Source organism: Hippocampus zosterae, chromosome 5 (assembly GCF_025434085.1).
Source record: "Hippocampus zosterae strain Florida chromosome 5, ASM2543408v3, whole genome shotgun sequence".
Classification (NCBI taxonomy): domain Eukaryota; kingdom Metazoa; phylum Chordata; class Actinopteri; order Syngnathiformes; family Syngnathidae; genus Hippocampus; species Hippocampus zosterae.
The window spans coordinates 19,128,079-19,149,270 of record NC_067455.1 but is presented as its reverse complement, the minus strand read 5'-3'; the positions used below and the strand labels follow the sequence as shown (position 1 = coordinate 19,149,270).

Genomic DNA, 21,192 nt, shown 5'->3' with positions numbered 1-21,192 from the left:
ATGATGAGCAGACCTCGACGAAGCAGCTATGACCTGTACACGCATACACATACACAACTGGACAACCACACGCGCATACACATCCTTGCTATCACAGTCTTCATCGCTCCGATTCTTTTTCCCCCGTGACGTGGTTCGATATGCGGAGCGCAACGGTGACCGTGCAGCTGGTCATTTCGGCAGCATCGCGGTTACCCCCTTCCCATTCATCCTCCCGCCTTATTACACGTTATGTCTTGTGACTTGTTGTAACTGTCATATGCTTATTTATGTGCTAGGGTCTTTTTTTATCCTGGACTTAAATTATCCTCAGAAGAGGATAGTTCGAGCGTGGGTTTTTTTCCCTCTCACTACCCAACGTTTTCCTTTCTTAATTCTGATTATAATTTCCCCATTGAGGGACAAATAAAGGATATCTTAACTCTTATCTTAATTGTCCAAGTGGAAGATAAACTAATTTTCTAATCTACACTAAAGTGTTTCAGAATTAACATATTTCACATAATTCTAGCCTCTTGTTGAAAAGAAGGTACATAAACCCTCTCCCCTCTTCATTTTCGAATGTATTTATTCATTCATTCATTCTATATAAAGACACGCAGGAAAAAAGCTTAATTTCGGTCATTTTATTTTTCTTATTTAACATTTAACCTTAAATAAGAGGTCAACACAACCATTAAAAAGTCAATAACTGGTCAATTTAAAGATTAAATAAAAATATTTTTAAACATAATGTGATTAGTAGGGCAGGTGGAATCACAATGTATGTATTTCAGATTAGTCTATTAATGTTTGTTGATTTTGTTGAAACAAATTGATTGAACAAATTGAACGATAACATTCAGAACAATTAAATTCATGAAAGATTAAATAAAACACAAGTATCACACTGTGGTTTGCTTCTTAATTGTTTTTTTAATCATCATATTGATTGCAATTTCTGTTGATATATCAGGTGTCTAATGTGATATATATATATATTAATGTTGAATTATTGAAGCATTAAGAGCCACAGTCTATGCAAAATTTCAATGATTTTGATTGATAACATTTTGATTCCTTCATAGCTTGTTTGTTGAATGAGTTACTTAATTGCAGGCAGGAAAAATTCAAAATCCAGCCATGTTCTTTGTCACTTGAAACGTTCAAAAATCAAATGTTTCCCATTAAAATGAATGGAATTGCAATTAATCCATTGTAGCCTCAAAATTATTATTTTTATCATCAGTGTGTGGTTAAAAATAAATACAATGCAACAGAAATATGTCAAGGCACAATATTAAAAAGAAATAAAACATTTTGAAAAACGTGACAACTATTGCTCATTAATTTTGGCTGAAAGGGGTTAAAAGGGAACTGCAGCTCCTCCATTGAAAACATTGTCTTCCTATACAATGAGCAAGTCAGGGACACTTTTTTTGGTTTAAAAATAAACACATACATAAATGGGATGTCACATTGTCATTTAAAAAAATTATTTCTTCCAAAATTCTTTTGGTCATTTAAAAATAATAATTTTCAACTGTCTTGATCACGCTGTCACCATAGAGTGTGTTTCCATTTGTCCATCGATGAGATCGAAACAACAAAACATACATAGTCTGGTTACAAAACATGAGAAGAAGAGCACATGACAAGCGCTTCTGATAATCCACCCATTAGCAATTTCCATTTTCTTTAATGGTTGTTTTAACTGTTTAGCGCTTAATTTACATGTTTGCCAAACATTCAACGTGTCTGACAACGCAGGACCAGCTTCTGCATTCATTCAACATGGCTGCTTCTGGCAACTGCCATTGAATGAATGCATCTTATGTCGGTGGAACGGTCGCCTCGTGACGAACTCCAGGGACAGCGACATTTACAGTTCGTTCTCTGAATAAATTAAATCGATGATATGTTTTAAATAACATACATGCTTTAAATCTTTTTTTATGTTCTTCAATGAAAATGAAATGATTTTCAGATCTCTCAAACGCAACTGCGGTTTGTGATTGGATGACCAAGAATGCCCAGGTGGAACTTCCGCTTACGTAACAGTCGTCATGGAATGCTATCACTAGTTTTCAGATCACAGCAATGTATTATGCACGTTTCCAGTGATGGGTATGCGACGCGAGAAGAATTACATCGATTCATATCTCGAAAGTAGTATGTAAATGGGTCATTTTGCTCTAGAAATCTTGTGTGGAACTGAAATTATACTTTAAAAGGGGTGTTGGTATCTTGTGGTTCCCCTGTCTGGGGATTCAAAGTGTTGTACTTGATGGTGACACTATAATTCTACCACAAGCAAGATGGCATTTCAAATTAAATCAAGCCGCTTGTTCTGTCATTTGATTGCTCTTTCTTTTGTGTGTCTTGGTGTGGCTGTCTTTGCACTAGTAATTTGTTCTGAGGACTATCAAAGCACAGACAGGCCTTTTAATCTGACACAAGGAGAAATCCATGAAGGAATACCCTTGAAAAGGACACAATGTTATGACTTATAGCGCTCTAAAATTAGATCTGCTCTTGGAACAGCAAAATTCTAGTTGTACAGAGCATCATATCATTGAGTTAGTAATGATGAAGTCACCCTGGCAACTGCCATGCCACGTTAGGATTCCTCCATCATAAAATTAAGAGCAATGACTTCTTGTCATTATGGATGATTAAACTGTACATTCAGCTTTATTTCCAGCTTGATTCGCTGATTGTTGCTTATGGTTTTGCCCTTGTGCTAATACTTCAACATAATGTTCCTACTAAGATGCCAACAGAGTATTAAATTGAGCCGTTAGTCTTTGGCTTCCTAGCCAAATGCCATTTTGAATCCATCTCCTTAACCTTTCAGCAAGGTGACCATTAGTTAGGCGCAAGTCATTTTGAAGGTGGCTGCCACAACCTTTCTTTAGAAGGATATATAGCACCCTAACAGGAAGCTTGATTACTCATTAGAAAGACTAACAATTATTTTTTGGGGGTTTGGTGTGTTTATTGGACATAAAACATATACAATAATAATTTGACAGAAAATAAGGTAAATAAAATAGTAAAAAAAAGAAAGAAATCAGTCTTCATTCAACAGTTATTATGTTGAAGTGAGTAGGAAGAAGTAAAAAACGTATCTAGTCCTACCCCGTTATGTGTTTATATCTAATAAATCATTTTTATATCAATCAGAAAAGAAATAAAGTAAGAAGAAAGAGGTCTCCATTAAGGCTCATACTTTACCCTTAACCGTGATATTTTTACAACTTTTGGTTTGTATCGGGATTATATACGGTACATCCACAACCTGGCACTCTTGTGTCATTCTCATGATTGCTAGAGAGTTACCCAAGTTATCGATGGAATGATCGATATGATAATCGATTCTAAAAAGACTTGTTCCTGACAACCCTAATCCAGAATGTAAAACTATTGTCTCCTCGTGTCATTGGAGGCTATAATTTGTCCCATGTCTTCTCTCACTTATGGGTGAAAGATGACTATGTTACATTGCAATCAATGGCCCAATCTTTGTCAGAGCCCCATCATTGTCATATTAGCTGGGATTTGAAAGATGAAGCCATTTTGGTTGATCAAGATCCCAAGCCTTTCTTTGTATAGCACAATGGTAAATTGAAACGTTACCAAGCCCCGCCCCACCACAACATAGACCGCACCCACCCCACTCACTGCAGATACCAAAAGTGCCCCACATGTTGGTTTTATCTGTATTGACTTTGCTGGACACTAGATAATTTTATCAGGATTGATTGCCCGAGCTGTTATGAGAGCTGTTTGATACATGGACCAGCAACTGCCATATTTTAGATAAAACTGTTGGATGACCCTTTTGTGCAGAAACAAATGTTTCGTACACTGTATACTGTAGTGTGTTATAGAACAAATTATGTGCTTATGTGCACAAATTCCTGTAAGACACTGATGGTAAGAATTTCGGTGTTTGTTACAGCGGGTTTCGCTTCGTATAGTGAAGATCACAGGGAAGGAATAAGGTGGCTACATGTAGATTAGTACTGCACTGTGCCGCAATGAAGCAGTGAACCTAAAAATAAATATTTGTAGGATAGGAGAGTTAGCAAACGGCTTCAAGGGAGAATCAAATCAATGCTAAAGGTGACTGTATGAAAGATTCTGCAAGTGCCGTAGAGTTCACCCTTTTGGCTCCTTTACTCTGAAAAGCAGCTCAGCACCATGGACAGAATGTCAACGTTCATTTGAATAAAGTGTTTTACTGTAGTGATAATTCAGTGATATTTAATGGAAATCGAATATACATGTAAAATATTTGCTTATGAATGTCCAATAACAGTGCATCACCACACTGTCTTTGCATTAGCTTCTGAAACCAAATCAAAATTTTCAAGATCCTCCTCTTTGTTTTCAAATCTCTAAATAATCTCGCGCCACCTTACCTCTCTGAGCTCATCCGCCCCACACACCTGCCCGGCGCCTCAGGTCTGTGGACCAGTCTTTGTTAGAAGTACCAAGAACTAAACTGAGGCTCAGAGGGGATCGACCCTTTTCTGTTGCTGGTCCCTCTCTCTGGAATGACCTCCCGCTGAACATTCGGCAAGCCTCCTCGCTGCCCATCTTTAAAGCCCTCCTCAAAACTCACTTGTATTTTTTGGCGTTCGACTCAGCATGACTTAGATTTGTTCTTGGTTTTACTGCTTGGTGCTTTCTACCGCCTTTATTACCATTTTGTCTTACTGTTTATTGTGTATGTTAAATCGCTCCATGTACAGCACTTTGTATGCAGCGATGGCTGTTTGAAAGTGCTCTATAAATACTGTTGACTTGACTTGACAAAAATACAACATTTAGTATGAGCTTGATTGCCTTTTAAGAATTTTTAATAAATCCACCGCATTAACTTTTGCTGTATAACTTGCATTTAGAAAGATGAAAAGATGGATGGGTTTGAAAATGAGAACTATGTCATCTTACTGTATATTCAAATTAACAAGCAAAGCAAATTTAAGTTTGCACATCAGGAAAAGTACAGCACTCTTTGTCTTCGATTGTTGACGTTTATAAGCATGTCTTAATTAAATGTTTGACTGAATGCAGCTCCATAGCTGGGGGCTTATGCACTTCTCCGCTCATCAATAAACAATATTGACAGAATGTAACCACAGGGGGGCAAGTTTGCTTGTCACAAAATAATTCACACTCATTTGAGTTTAATTTGAAAGTAAGTCGATTAAATGTATCACATTTGCACATTTTTGGTCTCTTTATGTCCAGTGAGAATAAAAGTTTGCACACTAAAAAAGATAAATGATTTCAAAACTTTAGATTCATCCAAATCAACCAAAGAATGGCTTCATAAGAAAAAGATTAACTTCCAGACCAGCCCTGAATGCAATCAAACAGCAGGTTAATGGAACACTCTAAATTGCCCCTCTGTGTGAGTCTGAGTTGTTCGTCTCTGTGTGCCCTGCGATTGACTCGCAACTGGTTCAGGGTGTCCCCCGCCTACTGCCCGAAGACAGCTAGGATAGGCTCCACCGCGACCCTTGTCAGGATAAACAAGTCAGAAAGTGGACGGATGGTTTAGCCATCACCGGTGAAATTTTATTCTGAAACGTCACAGCTATATATTACAACACATGGCAAAATCCCTATTACGCATGCTTTTACAAGTCAAACTTAAAAACAAAAAGTGAAAATATCTCAAAAACCCGATGTGCTTGAAAAAACTAATTTAGATTAGTTTTCAGCATAAAAAAAAACAATGAGGGAGACACAAAATCATCTCTGATGAAAATAAGCTGTTGACCAGTGTTAGGTTCTCGGTTGTCTGCAGTGATTCCTCTTTTAGTCAGCTACCTATTTCTGACTATACTGTTGTGTTTGTTGGAAATGATCAGTCATGTCTAATTTTTACAAGTTACCATTCTGTGGCTCTCGCATGGAAAATATTGCTTATGCACATACGCATGCACAAAAGGCTAAAAACCCCCACACACACACGCACACATAACGCGGAGATGTAGTCCCATGACGGTTGCACAAAAACAAATTACCATGAATCTCTGCCTGTCTGCTTCTTGAGGCTTCACTTTTGTGAGCACACTTTTATTTCTCTTCCGCCACATTTCTCACGCAGACATGATAGTGATCCATATTTAGAGAGGTGAACCACCCAGTGGGCATGCCACAGGTTCAGGTGCTTGCAACACCTCTCTGCTGTATGGTCCGTAACTGGTGGCAACAAACAAATGCACATGGATCTCTGGGTGAAAGCAAGGCTGTGTGATACATTTAACCAAAAGAACCATAAGGAAAATGGGGTTTCACATTTGAATGCAGTTTGGAATGACATTATAACCAAATGAATGTTTTAAAAACAACAGATCATCAGATCATCATGAAATTTAGCTAGCAACCGATGAGCCCTCGACATTGTTGCTGCCTTAACTGAATCTGATTGAGAAAAAAAAGTGTGATCTTGCATCACTAAGCTCCCTTTCATGCTCTTCTGTTTTGTAACCTGTATACAAATATTCTTATGGTTGCAGCCCAATGAAAATTCCAACACCCCACACTTAATGATGAATAGGACTTTGCAGCCCATACAAACACAGACTCTGTCTCCAACAGCCCCCACATAAGTTAAGTTTGAGACCCCTACCCTAAGGCATATTACCAGCGAAAGTTGATTGATGTGTGCAAGTTAAAATCGGAAGTCTAAATTTTCACATTAAATTCAATTTTGGTGGTATGTAAGTGGGAACGTTTTATTTTGTTTTAAATCAACCCGCACAAATTCAATTTTATGCTGAAAATTGCCCTAAACCAGCTGGGGCAAGCTCAATTTTTCAATGCAACACTGATCTATGGTTTATTACTTGTGACGCATTTTTCTTTCTTTGGAATCGTGAGGCCTTGTGTTGGGTACTAGGGATGTGAATCTCAGCACCGAGGACGATTCGATATACATCTTGATGCACTACCAGCGATGCGATACTTAAACGATACATGGAATTTTCTGGCGACACGATGCGATACGTTTCACCGTCTTCGCGATGTGATACGACGCGATACACATTTAGTTCAAATCAATGCGATCCGATACGATACAGTGCAATTTGTTGTGATATTGTGCAATTAAACATGATGCAAATACGCAAAGAAAAAAGTTTTAAAAAAAGATGGAATTCAGTATGGTATTGCAAAAAGTAGACCACTTTATTCCTTACAAACAGTAGAACGTGTAAAACAACTTATTTAAGCCCTTTCACAATTGGCTTTTGTGCAAAGAAAATGTAAACAATTTGGCACCTGAGACTCACAGCTGTTGCTGTTGTGTAAACACAAACAGACTACTCACTGAGTGTCTTATATGAAATATCCATCTCCATGGGACAGAAAAAAATACAATTGAAAACAATGTGGCAGTCACAGCCTCAAAGCTGCTGTGTGTATTGTAGCGTACACAGACCACTCTCACTGAGTGTCAAAATGAAATGTCCAAAAGAGTCATCCATATATAGTTTTTCCTTGCGCGGTCACAGTGAGCTGCAAGGGGACCCCCAAAATAAGAGGCGATTTTTTTTCTGATCCTGACCTGGTTTGCCAAGAGTTTCTCCGGTGTCCAACGAGGAACTGGACGGGGAGGGGGCGGGAAACTTGTCGGTGATGTGGTGCCATCGGTTTAAGTGGTCTGCATAATTGTGGTGCTGCCGTTGTATGGCTTCGTAGTGCGACATTCTTTGCTAATTACGGAGGTTTTATCAAGCTTTCCGTCTTTCTTTTTGAAGCCGTAGTATTTCCAAACATAACATCTGAATGTTGCGGAAGCATTAAATACAGTAGTTTCCTCGCTGCTGCTTGTGCGAACTTCGCTAGTTGTGTTCTGGACTGTATGTGACGCACGGCTACCGTCCGTATTCAACACAAAACGCAAAACGATGATGGTGCATTCATTGCGCCTAGGAAAGGTGACGTTTAACATGAATAAAACGGCGCTTCAATCGGATTTTACCGATACCCACCAATGCATCGCGATGAATCTCGATTTCACCCGTCAATCGCGCCGTACCCAGTGAATGAGCCGATGCACTCGTATCGCGCACGTGCGCATCGATGTATCGATTAATATCGATTATTTTCACGATAACTTCGCTAACTTGTGCGAACTTCGCTAGTTGTGTTCTGGACTGTATGTGACGCACGGCTACCGTCCGTATTCAACACAAAACGCAAAACGATGATGGTGCATTCATTGCGCCTAGGAAAGGTGACGTTTAACATGAATAAAACGGCGCTTCAATCGGATTTTACCGATACCCACCAATGCATCGCGATGAATCTCGATTTCACCCGTCAATCGCGCCGTACCCAGTGAATGAGCCGATGCACTCGTATCGCGCACGTGCGCATCGATGTATCGATTAATATCGATTATTTTCCACACCCTTATTGGGTACCACAAGAAAACAAGGAACATCTTTGCTGCTCATGTCAGTTCATATGTTTGCCAGTAAATGTGCATTCCGTGGGAAATATTCCAAACGGTGAGTCTAACTTGCCAAAATGCTCAAGTCAAGATTGCAAAACAAAACAAGCCAAATGGACATGATTACCAAGATTGTTTTTTACCTCGGCCTTTCGTGAGCCTTTTCTAATTTGGGTTATATACAACTGTCTGTATATCTTAATGGGAATGCCCTAGAATGAAGCAAATGTGTGACTTCCTGTCCTCTCTCATGGTCCAGGTGGAGTCTCGGGACACATTGAACAGCATTGCACTCAAGTTTGACACCACACCGAACGAGCTGGTTCAGCTGAACAAGCTGTTTTCCCGGGCAGTTGTGCCTGGCCAGGTGTGAACCGCCGTGTCTGCCTTCACCATTATCTTTAGCACCATCCCTTTGTCCCTGTTCTGAAGCAAGAGCCCTTGTGACTGTACAACCATTCACTAACTTTTATCATAGGTCTCTTCCATGTGTGCATTTCACTCACATTTTTCTTTCTCTTATCGCTAGAGTCGTAAAGTTGTGGCGTTAGGGCTCAGTTAACATGCTGCCCCTGTTTGTCACTCACCTTTCGATTGGGAAGGTTTGTCAGTCCTTATAACACGTTAAAAATCCTACTGTTCACTCATGGCTAAAAAAAAAGTTTTGTATATATTTTTTAAACTATGTAAATAATTTGATATTTTTAAAAAATCTGCACTTGCCTCACAGAAAAGTTATGGATAGATGGCGTTTCTGAACAACTCTTGTTTGTATTCACACATACCTGTACATCTTTTTGTATTCTACGTCAATACTTAACAATGAAGAACCTCAATTTATATTCCAGCGTTATCAGGTGTTTTCATTGATTTTTGTGAATATTTCTGGCAATTTATCATCCAGTTTCTCCTTAATGAGAGATATTAACACAGTTTGATGTGTCGTATATAAAGATGGACCATTCCCAGCTCTTACAGCATATATATATATATATATATATATATATATATATATATATATATATATATATTATACCTGCATTGCGAATTTGTGGATGGTCCTTAACAAAGACAGAACTACAGCTCTTTGTGCCGTTATTGCACAATGGATAACATGCAGGTACAACAGGCACCATCTTTTGACGATTAGTTTCCCAAATGGTCCTACACATACTACTCATGTGATATGGTCGCAAATGTAGTTATGATGCAGAGTCCGAGCATGTAAGAACTGAATGTTAAAAGTGTAGAATAATATATAATATCGAACATACGGCCCACTTTTACACACTTGCATAAATGTAAGTGATGGTGGTGTTATTGATCTCTCGCCAACATTTTCTTGCCCTGTCAATGGTATCGTGCATTTGCCCAAGTTGGTCACGGTTACTTGAGTGTGTTGTTTAGCTTTACTTATATTTTCTTTAGCATTAGTCATGCTAGTGGACTCACAAAGTTGTGTAATCCTTTGCGGCACAGGTGTCAAACTCAAGGCCCGAGGGCCAGATGTGGCCCACCACATCATTTTATGTGGCCCGAAGGAAAATCAAACATGTCAACTTCCGTGATGCTTAGCAAAATCTCGACCAAAATTTAAATTCTCATTATGTAATAAATAGGAGACATATTGTCAGCATTTTCGTGTGACCAAACCCCTCATTACCCGAACTTAAACAATAGTTGAGTAAACCGTTATGACTGAAACCACATAAAAAAAGTCAATAATAACGCCCCTTTAAGGGAAACGCTAATTAAACTTTGGCCCATGACAAAAATGAGTTTGACACCCATGCTTTACGGTTTGTGGTAGAAGAGTTGGCGAATAGCTCTTCACTGTAACCGTTTTTCGGCATGTCTTAAAATGATTTTGTTACTAACGTCAGTCCTGCCACACCCCGAATCATTTCCAGGCTAGGGGCGTATGGATTCATTCATGTTGCGTTCACTGATGATGCCTCGGAGTTATGTGACTGAATCCTGCCCGCTGATTCGCAGAATGTAGATTTATCACTCCCTGTTCTTTTGCCGTCTGTGCACGCTGAGTCGCCAAATGAGAATTTCGTCCCTTCCTCCAAATTTGCAACCATTTAATGAACCTGTTTGTTTTTTGTTTTGTACGGGTCAATTTTTGAGACCGTATTAATACTCGCTCATGAAAAATTGTGACTTCGGAGGAACAACTTTGTAATTTTGCTGTGCATTTTTTTTTTTTTTTTGCAGGTTAATCCCAGGTCATTGATGAAATGGTTTTATTAAACTTCAGGTTGTGTTTAAAGGAGTGACAGCCAAGTCAATTCCGCATTTCAATCTGCAATGTCTTAAACCTTGCTGGTAAAAGATGGAAAGAACTGACTGTTATATAATTTAAAAGGAACATCATTCTGGTATTCTGTAATATAATATGACACCTGTATTAACTGTTGGCAACTGCTGCAAATGGTTAGAATACATATTGGTTAGGAACACTTAGCCACTTATAATTGGCGGTCATGATCATTACAACCATAATTTGCAAACGTTTATCTGAGGCACAAGGACACTTGTTTTGTAATGGAGACTAAAGTAGACTTGTAGATTTAGATTGAAACGCTGTGAAAGAATTATTAGCCCAGTTTTCTGGATTCCGTGTTTTTGAATCCCCATGACCTGGATAACTTAGAACCTATCCAGATATTCCAACCATAGCTTACTCTTAAAACAGATTTATCGGTAAAAAGACCTTTGACCTAAGCCGTCTTTCTTATTTTTATCATTTTCATCTGGTAAAACAGAAAGTTATGGACAGATATCCTTCCTGATCTATCCTTGGGCATGTATCGGTACCTGTGGTGTGCATGTGTGTCTGTGCAACGGCAATGTCTGTGTAAACACAGACATGGTATTGTGTTTGCAGGTTTTGTATGTTCCTGATCCTGAGTACGTCTCCAGTGTTGGAAGCTCCCCTTCCCTCAGTCCCATCAGCCCTCTGTCCCCCACCTCCTCAGAAGCTGATTTAGAGAAGGTGACGGTATGTTGACCACACCTCTGTCGCACGATGCCATGCGTAATGGTCAGCCTGAATATTGACAATGTTCTGTAGCTCAAACTGGATGAAAATGTCATCATGAACCACTTACACTGACCAAAATTATCAAGCTTATCGATCACCTATTATTAATCAAATAGATTTCAACAACAAAACACACACTCATACACACGCCCCATTGTGTTCTGTAATCATTTAAACGGCTTTTATTTCAAATACAACAAAGCATAATGCCAGCAACATTATGCACTTTTTGCACTTAAGAAATTGTGAACAGCAGCAACCCAAATGATTTTTTGTGCATGCAAAACACCACATCTCCTTAAAATACCACTGAGACAGGGTTAACAGAAAAGATGCCCTCCTTGTGTACAATTCTGACTGGTGATGAAGGAGATGAATCAAAAAATGTACATGTTAGCACAGTTTATCCATAAAATCGAGGTCAAATTCATCCCAACAATGCTGTCTGTAAATTATAATGCATTACAATATGAATGAAAAGTGCTGACAGTTGACATGCCTTGATTTATCTTTGTACGTGTATGCTGCCAACTGTCGGTAAACAAGATAACGCCCTGTAAATTGACAAGACAATGACAAGGAATAGTGTTAACCCCAAGCCACGTGATAACGTTGGAGCTCAGAAGCAACACACAAGCCTCTCTGTCTCCAGCATGACAACAGCCCATTCAACTGCACTGATCATAAAAGTCAAAATTCAGAATGATGTAATGTGCTGAAGGACAGAAAAAGACAAGAGGTGCCTATAATTCCAAGGACAGATGAAACTAAAATGGACCTTGTGTTTTTCAAGAACAGGATGGGGTATGTGTGTCATGTACAGCCTTTATTACCTGAAGAACAACTATCTTCTTCAGTTGTCCTTTTGGAAGACTGATTATGTTGTATTTCTGATTTAAATACCAGTCAAAATGTTATTTTTTTGTTTATTGGATGTAAAAATGTGTTTTAAATTGCAAAAGCACTTTGGAAAATCCTTATACACACCTATGAATATTCACCCAGGTCATTCATTACATCAGCACCAATTGATCAACGATGCTTGGTTAGGACAGCACCAAACTTTTTTCACATACATGTGTGAAATTATTTTAAAAGGTTTGTGGACCCTTTCATCATTGTTATGTTCTTTTTCAATTGTGTGGTGCCTCGTCTCCACTTGAGACTATTTAGGGAGGCTTTCAATTGGTAAAAACATCAATGACATTGTACTGTTTCTAATTACCTGGTCAGCCAGCCGTGCTAAGCAGATGCCGTTGAGTCAAGTAAACTCATCCACCTATCTATCCTTTTTCCGATCCACTTTATCCTCACAAGGGTCGCGGGGGGTGCTGGAGCCTATCCCAGCCGTCTTCGGACAGTAGGGGACACCCTGAACCGGTTGCCAGCCAATCGCAGGGCACACAGAGACAAACAAGCATCCACGCTCATACTCATACCTAGGGACAATTTAGAGTGTTCAATCAGCCTACCACCCATGTTTTTGGAATGTGGGAGGGAACTGGAATACCCGGAGAAAAACCACACAGGCCGAGACAGAACATGCAAACTCCAAACAGGAAGGGCAGAGCCAGGATCGAACCAACGACCTCTGCATGAAGTAAACCACGACCAATTTTTCATTGTAATAGCGACATAAACACACACAGAATGCACTGACCATGTTGTTTGACCTTCTCTCTAGACGCTCTAGTGTCCACTTTGTAGCAGCAGTCCCACTATCATGCGATGATCATTTTAATTTAGTGTGCGTTAGTGTTTTATTTTTCCAGCCATCTTCTGCCTCTTTTCGTGTTAAGGGTCTGAGCTGAAAACTGTTCCAGCTGACTTTGGATCCTGAACTCTGGATGTGTTTTCCTTTTTTTTTAATATAAAATCACTTTTTGAGCCCCTTGTTAACTCTGAAATTTGCATTTAGCCATTTCTTCAGGTAGTCTGGCAGCAACATCCGAATAAGCCCAGCTGTCTCCCAAGGAATAATTATGTTTGCACTCCGCCATGGATCATAGTCTCCAGTTCACATCATTTTTTTTGATGCGCCTGGCTTGCACACTTTCCAAGTACAGTACGCCGCTTCTCCAGTTGGCACACCGACCATACATAACTTGAAAATTTGTATGTAACCGCTAAAGAGGAGTGACTCTGTGGAGTCCCAGAGTGCCCTGAATTTCCAGATCGTGGAGGTGTCATAAGGTCTGTAAATTCCATAAAGATCCATTTGGAAAATATGTCACACTTGAAATGTGAAATGAACGTGCCTAATGGATTCGGAAGTTACAATAATCATCACCAGTGATGTGTGTGTTACCACGTTGAAGAGGCTTGTGTTTTTGCATTTTGCGCTTATCAATCAGCCAATCAGCGGCTTGTTGAAGCAGCTGCAAAGTCTCAAAATGTGCAATATGATGTTTCACCTACACGGGGCGCCTGACTTACTCCAGCCTCTGGAGTGCTTAGGAGCATATACAGGTACTTGTACTGTATAGGCTTTTAAGTCTTTGGCGGAATTCGTGTCAAGCCAGATTTGACAGGGGAACTTCCTTGTTTAAGTGTTGCTCCACCCAGAATGCGAACTGTGCAAGTGACACACTTCAGTCGATGGGAAGATATACGCAGCCCAAAAATGCGTGCGCTTTTTCTGATTTAAGCACGCAAAAAATATTCCCCAATGTGAATAGAGAATGTCTCCTTTTGAAACTTTGTAAGAAAACGGGCACTGCTGTGTCCATCTTTATCGCCGTCTCCTCCACTGTTCCACATGAGTTTTGTCACCTTCCCGACATAACAATTCCTCTGTGTCTTCCTTGTCTGCTTTCAACTGTCCGTTGAATTTTCTTTGGCGTTGAAAAGCCCCTCAAAAAAAAGAAACTGACTGAACAGCTTTGAATGCAGAGAAATAACACCATTTAAAGTGATGACATGTCAGCTATTTCGACCAACTAATAAACAACTTGCTCTCAGAGATGAGCAGCAATTATTCCAGGCAAAGTAAGCGTGCTTAGAAAGAGAGCGTTTCCCCATCTGCCGGATTGTGTTTTATTTGGTAAGAATCTTCATATCATGTCAGGAAGAAAGTAAATAACATCCTTGGATTCTATTTTTTGGCCCGCGTTTTAATTACAAGCCTTTCTATGTCTTGCCGTTTCTAATGAGAGTGTTGCTTTAAGATGCGTAGTGCAAGCGCATCTTGCAAAAGTAATACAACACAGATGAATACAAGAGCTCTGAAAAGAAACTCTTTCAGATGCCTCTCATTTGTTTCTCACTATAAAAATAGTCACATTTGCCACCAGATGGTTTAAAGATCCTATATGACATTAAACGTTCTTGGATAAGATAAGATAAGATAAGATATCCTTTACAGTATGTTCGGATTATTGTGCCACTGCTAAATTAACCACGACAAAAAATACAAACACATCCTCAGAGGTGGCCATGTTGTGCCTGCAGGGAGCCACTGAGTGTGCCGTGAGGACTTACTCGCGCACGCTAACAAATACAAGTCAGATGTGGGTATGTTGTTTGATTAAGCGATTGTTCATCGTACCATTTATTAAAGAGGACTTTCATCTTGTGCTGGAAAAACAAACAGAAAGTTAGACATATGCCACAAATCAGGAAAGTTGTGCTGACACCGTGTTGTGGGATGGGCTCGAAATCACAGGCACACACATAACAGCAACATCAATTAATAATTCATTTCTTGTGTTTATTTAAAAAAGGACAGTGCATATTCAAGACCATTTGCATGGAAATATGACAGATTATTACCATGATGCACAGGAGTGACGTAGAATGTCACGTACTTGAGCATAAATCCGAAATTAGTTTTCCGCTGGTTAGACGGGAACAAAATATCTGTATTTGGATGTGTACGTTGCCACGGTCACTGCCATCTAACTTAACTAGCACTATTTGCTTTTTGTAAAGGATGGTGTGTTAGCTAATCTGCTAACCAGGGGCACTCGGGAATATGCCTGCCTTATATCCGCGCAACTCTTTTCGTGAATTTCCCTCAAATAAAATGCAATATCAGACATTTCTAGGGCACAAAATAAACAAGATTCAAATAGCCCGCTTTAGCATGTTCAATGTGATTCATCAAACGAGACCCATTTGCAGTGGCGAAACAAATGTTGCTGTGCATAAGAGCCCTCGCTATTCGGAGGTGTTAACAACCAAGACCCGCCACAAATAGCAAAATGTAATGAATTTTATCATCAATATATCTTAGATTTATGTAGCACCTTTCAGGGGACCAAAGGATGTTTAACTCACAGTGTTGAATATGTTTACATATGTTAGGCTCACCAGAGGAGAAGCTTGTGTTGGCAACCAGCAGATAGCTGGCAGACTTGACAGCCTACAGCAGCGTGTTAGAAGATTCTGATAAAGGCCACAAGAAAGCACTCAGGTCTGCTGGAGCTTAGCTTCAGCTTGAATTTACTTTTCTGACTTTGACTTCTTTAGGTCTTCGGTCAACAACTTGTCACCCTACTTGCATCGTCAGGTTAAAGAGTACACACCAGAGAGGGCAGTATGCTCATAATTGCATTTGGAATATTTTGTGGATAATGTGTCATTAAAGGTCTATTTTTGCGGGGGGGGGGGGTGCTTTGTGGAGGGGGACTGGGAGCTATTACGTACTGGTGCTTTTGTGTTTATTTCATTAAACTAAAGGCCAATTGGAGCATCTCTGCAGCATGGTGCCTGCCGGCCTGTTGGTATTGGCAGCTAAAGCCAGCACACATTGCAGTCATAGATCATTGCCGAACTGTGCGTGTGCATGCATTTAGAACCGGCTGTCTTTGTATCTGCGAGGCTTGCTGTCATTGGATAATTTGGCAGCCGCCAGTTTGTTGGCATACTTGCTCTCTGGTCATCTGTGAGGGCTGGCACACCCTTTTCATCATTCCATCACCATACAGTTATGTACATTTGTTCATAACGCATACAGAAGCAAACACAAGTGCATCGTGGCTCATCGACTACGGGACCTTCAGGGTCCAGTTTTTAGGTATCGCTGCTCTTGTAATCTTGATCAATTTGGATGGATTAGATGGGTGCTTTGTAATTTAGATATTTTTGCCATGGGGTGACCTCATCATATTGCCTGTGCAATTCAGTTTTTTATTTATGGTTTTTAAGTCTTTGTTCTTTTGCAAGACCCTCCAACTGAGACCTGGCGGTGCTAATTAGCTGCTGAAAATGAGGGATCAATGTATTAGTACTTGGCATTGGCGAATAATGAAATATAAGTACTTGTACTGTGCCTCCAAAAAAATGGTATCGGGGCATCCTACATCAAATTCCGATAAGCTGGTTTGGTAAAGAGGGCTAAAAGTGCATCAGTCAGGCAGCCGCATAGTGTCGTCCAACAATTATGACTTAAAACAAATGAAAACCTGTTAGGTCACTTGTATCTCAAGGCGCTACTTTCCTTATTTTGATTTGAATGTTTTCCATATTAAGTGGCGAATTCTATGACCACGGGAGTAAGCACACAGGCTAAGGGCTTCTGAATACCACTAGGCTGTCTTCTACAATTGGTGTGAACATTTTTAGCCCTCGATACATTTACACCCCTCCTCCAATGTCTGGCAGCCTTAATTACACAGGATCTACCGGTAAGTCAGTTGTTGGTTAAGCATGCCTATAAGCGAGGACATATTTTGACATCTGCAGAGGCCCGTCTCATCTCAGGTGTATGCTTGGTAATTTGGACTCGAAATTTTGCCTGCTGGGAGGTATGCCTGTCTTGTTTGAACTCTTGCATTCGAGGTGGAAAATCTTGCTCCCTTTTATATTTAACCAGGGAGGTGAAATGCCTGCTCGAATGAGTCATTAAGAAGTGAATTGCTTGTGAAGTGGAGCCAAGAACTGCAGTTGTGTAGGTGAACTAGGGTCACTATAAGTTGATGACAAGCCAGTAAAAACGCAGACAAATTCCCACAGCCATTAAGCTCATCTGGAACACTTAGTTTGCAAAACACTTGACAGTCGCGGGCCTCTCAGATCAGAGATAAATCACTTTCTGTCCCAACAAATATTAACGTACCTTTCTTCCATTTTAGAGCAGCTTCTTTTTTAAAAAAAAAAAAATCATATTGCCTGGTTGCAGAAGGCTTATTGTTGTTGGAAGCTAGGCCCACTGCATCTTCCGCTGACTGCCACAGTCTGAGTTGCACTGTCTGTGTGGGTCAGTAGCCGCAGGCTGTTTGTCGATTGCACCAGGAGACAATGAAAGGGAACTGCGTGGGTTCGTGTCAGTAGAATAGCACAGTTGCTAAGGGCTAAGGCTGTCCAGATCTTCTCTTCTCAACTGGCTCATGACGCCCTCCCCAAGTGGCCAAAATCCCCCTTGACGAGAACTCCCACACACTACTGTCACTCCTCCTTGACTGTTTTTTGTCCTTTGTCCTCATCAGATGGATGTTTTCATTTCCTCGTCGGCCAAGGAGATTATCTTTTTATGGTCCTTTGATATCACTGCAAAGCGTAAATGCACAAAGGACATTATTATTAGTGGTCATAATTTTGATTTGACATAATTTTGTCAGATTTCGTAAAAACGAGTACTGCAAAACATTTTGGAGGGCTCGCATACTGATAAGGATTTGAATAATAGTCTCAGTACCAAATGATACTGTATGGTGTGTTGCCATTTTGGACTTACCATGGGATTTTTTTTTGTCAGTTGCTAAAATTATCACCTTCTGCTAAGCCTTTTTTGCCGTAATTATTCCTAACTCAGTCTCATTCTGTCTTCTGCCACCGGTTAATCTTTCCAGTTCTATTCTTAAAGCTCATGCATCCATTCCATCTTGCATCTTTTTTGGGTGGACAAGGAAGGTGTCTGCCAGATGGATGGACTAACACAAATGCAGCCCTCTGTGATTATGATCGCGTCAGTATTATTTTTTTGGGGTGTAGCAATGCATTTACTTTCTTGCTATTTGTGTCATGATGTGCGTTTATAATGCTGTGGTCGTGTTTCATGATGTTCTGATGAATTTCGGTGACCTGCTGGGGAGATCCCAAGATGTTTTTGTGCTAGTCTGTTTAGCTTTGTGGGCGGCATGGTAGCCGACTGATTACATCGATCTCTTCACAGTTCAGAGTTGGTGGGTTGGTAACTAGGCTCCAGCCGTTGTTTGTGGAGTTTGCATGTCCTTCTGCCTGTGTCAGTTTTTCTCCATGTACTCCAGTTTCCTCCCAAATTCCATAAACATTCATGTTAGGTTCATTTAAGACTGTGTGTGGGGAGGGCGGGTGGTGGGGGGTGCAACTTATTGGTTAAGGCAAGTGTAGGCAGTTAAAAATAAACAGGACTTTTAAAATCCTGTTCTACCATCAAAATGGTAACTGGCCCATGGTAGCTGGTACCCAGTCCAGTGTTTACCGCGCCTCTTGCTCGAAACTAGTTGGGTTAGGATCCAGCACCCAAACAACCACTGAGGATAAACAGGAAGAAAATTGATGGAGGATTGTATCATGTTATGGACACAATAATTTATTTTCACTTGTGGTAACATTTTAGGGATTGTCGCCCCTAATTTGTCACTAAATGATTGATAAATCTAAATGTCAAGATTCTGGCATGTGCAAGAGATGTGTATCTATCAAGGTGAACAATTTGGGATCGATTCGAATGAAAATGCCTCTGGGCTGCTGACTCCCATTCCTGTTTCTGCTTCATTTTCAAGGCACCTTATGCCAAATTGTCACTCTCTGTGCTGTTTTTCACAGTAATCTTAAGTAACAGTCATTGAGTTCCAGCCTCCAAAATGGTGCTCATGGGCAATTAATTCAGACAGGCCTCATTCACCTTCTCCCTGTGGCACAGACGATGTATTGGGGGCGGGGTGGGGGGTGGGGCGGTCACCAAGCCTCCCATCTGTTTCAGCCGAACAGAAACAGTTACCATTCCAGATAGCGGAATTACGTTTCAATGTCGACCATCGTGTTACCTGAACGACATGTATCGAAACTAAATTGACAGTCACTTGTTCTGTTTTCATGTCAAACGTCAACAATATTAGTTTTTGTTTGCACTAGGCAGTGCTAACATTTGATTCAGACTTGAGATTTGCACATTAAATATTATCCTAATTCATATTTATCATTTATTTAATCGGTTTAGCTTCTCAAATGGAGTATCGAATTAGCCTATTCAGAAATTATTCATTTATTAAAATATTCTTAGGGATATTTTTGCCTTTAATGCTATACTGTGATGTAATTGAGATTCTTTGATATGAATTTTGGGCCATATCGCCCAGCCCTAACTTGAGGCTGTAAATGTTGCCAAAAGTGCAAAAGCAAAGTATTTAGGACTTTGATGAGGGAAAAAAAATCTTTTTGGGATGAGGGTGTAACATAAAAGGTAAAATGCTCTTAATATTCATTCATTCATTCATCTTCCTAACCGCTTGATCCTCACTAGGGTTGCGGGGGGTGCTGGAGCCTATCCCAGCTGTCTCTGGGCCGGTCAACCAATACCCTTTGATTTATAGATTTTCGGAAAAAAACGAATTAAATTGACTTTCTTTTGTCACAATTTCTTTAAATGTCTTTTTGTAATGTTCTTATATTGGTTTGTATGTAATTGGAATGAATTTTGTGTTGCATGTGCAACCTTTGGGGATTACTGTGTGTTGATCGATAAATGTGAGGCATGTGTGTCAAGAATTGCTTTACTTCATATGAGGACATTTTCATTATGCAGAGTAGATAACATTCAGTAGGATCAAATTATGGGAAAGCAGAAAAATGTTAACCTCATTAAAGTGATGAATTCCATGTGTACTGGAAGCAGAAAAAAATATCATCCCTAGATAATATAGTTCATATACTTAGAGACTCAACTGCATTAGTATCATCAAATAAGACACAAATTAGTAACACCATGTGTTTCCAAGTGGAACAAACTTTTCGTGTTTGTCAGTGTATATTATCGTATGACCTTATTTTCAAAATTATAATCTTTTCAACCGGGATACCGTGAAATAGCTAAAATGCGTGTACTTTTGCCTTCACTTCACTCAGCATGATTTGTCCTTGATTTAATGCTTGGTGCTTTCCACCGCCTTTATTACCGATTCGTCTTACTGTTTATTGTGTATGTTAAATCGCTCCATGTACAGCACTTTGTATGCAGCGATGGCTGTCCGAAAGTGCTCTATAAATACTGTTGACTTGACTTAACTTCACTTCAACATTTATGTCAATAGACCCAGTTCGCGACTAACTAATGTTCCTTCTTTTTCCTTTACGCCCATGATGTCCTGGTTCTACCCACCTTGCCCACAGGATTCAGATGGACCCTCAAAACCAGAAGCTGTTCTCCCTCCAGTGTTTTCTGCCCTACGTCAATCCAGAGTGGTGTCATCCACCTCCGAGGAGGAAGAGGCCCTTACGGAGAAGTTCCTTAAAATCAACTGCAAGTACATAACTGATGGAAAGGTAAAGTGGTCTTGTTTACGGTGGGATAAGATATTAAGTGAGAGATAAAAATATTAAATTTAATGAATAATCATTCTTTAACATTCATTCATTTAAAAAGGGCATTTTTTTCACAGTAGAATCAGATTTTTAAATCCAATAATTCTCTATCACAGCACCAAGTCTCAATGCAAAATCGCTGCACAACGTTGTCCATTTTCAACATGAACAAATTTGTCAA

The 21,192-nt window shown here is 39.8% G+C and overlaps 1 protein-coding gene across 5 annotated transcripts in view; it reads left to right on the top strand.

Annotated features, from left to right (window-relative positions):
* oxr1a (oxidation resistance 1a) overlaps positions 1-21,192 on the top strand; it is a 143,165-nt gene that overhangs the window by 96,489 nt on the left and 25,484 nt on the right. For 4 of the 5 annotated variants that reach the window (XM_052064682.1, XM_052064686.1, XM_052064680.1 and 1 more), the window contains 3 exons: positions 8,718-8,825; positions 11,352-11,465; positions 20,820-20,972. In XM_052064682.1, the coding sequence (XP_051920642.1) occupies positions 8,718-8,825; positions 11,352-11,465; positions 20,820-20,972 (375 nt within the window). The remainder of the gene's footprint in view (positions 1-8,717; positions 8,826-11,351; positions 11,466-20,819; positions 20,973-21,192) is intronic. The other variant, XM_052064681.1, reaches the window with a different exon arrangement.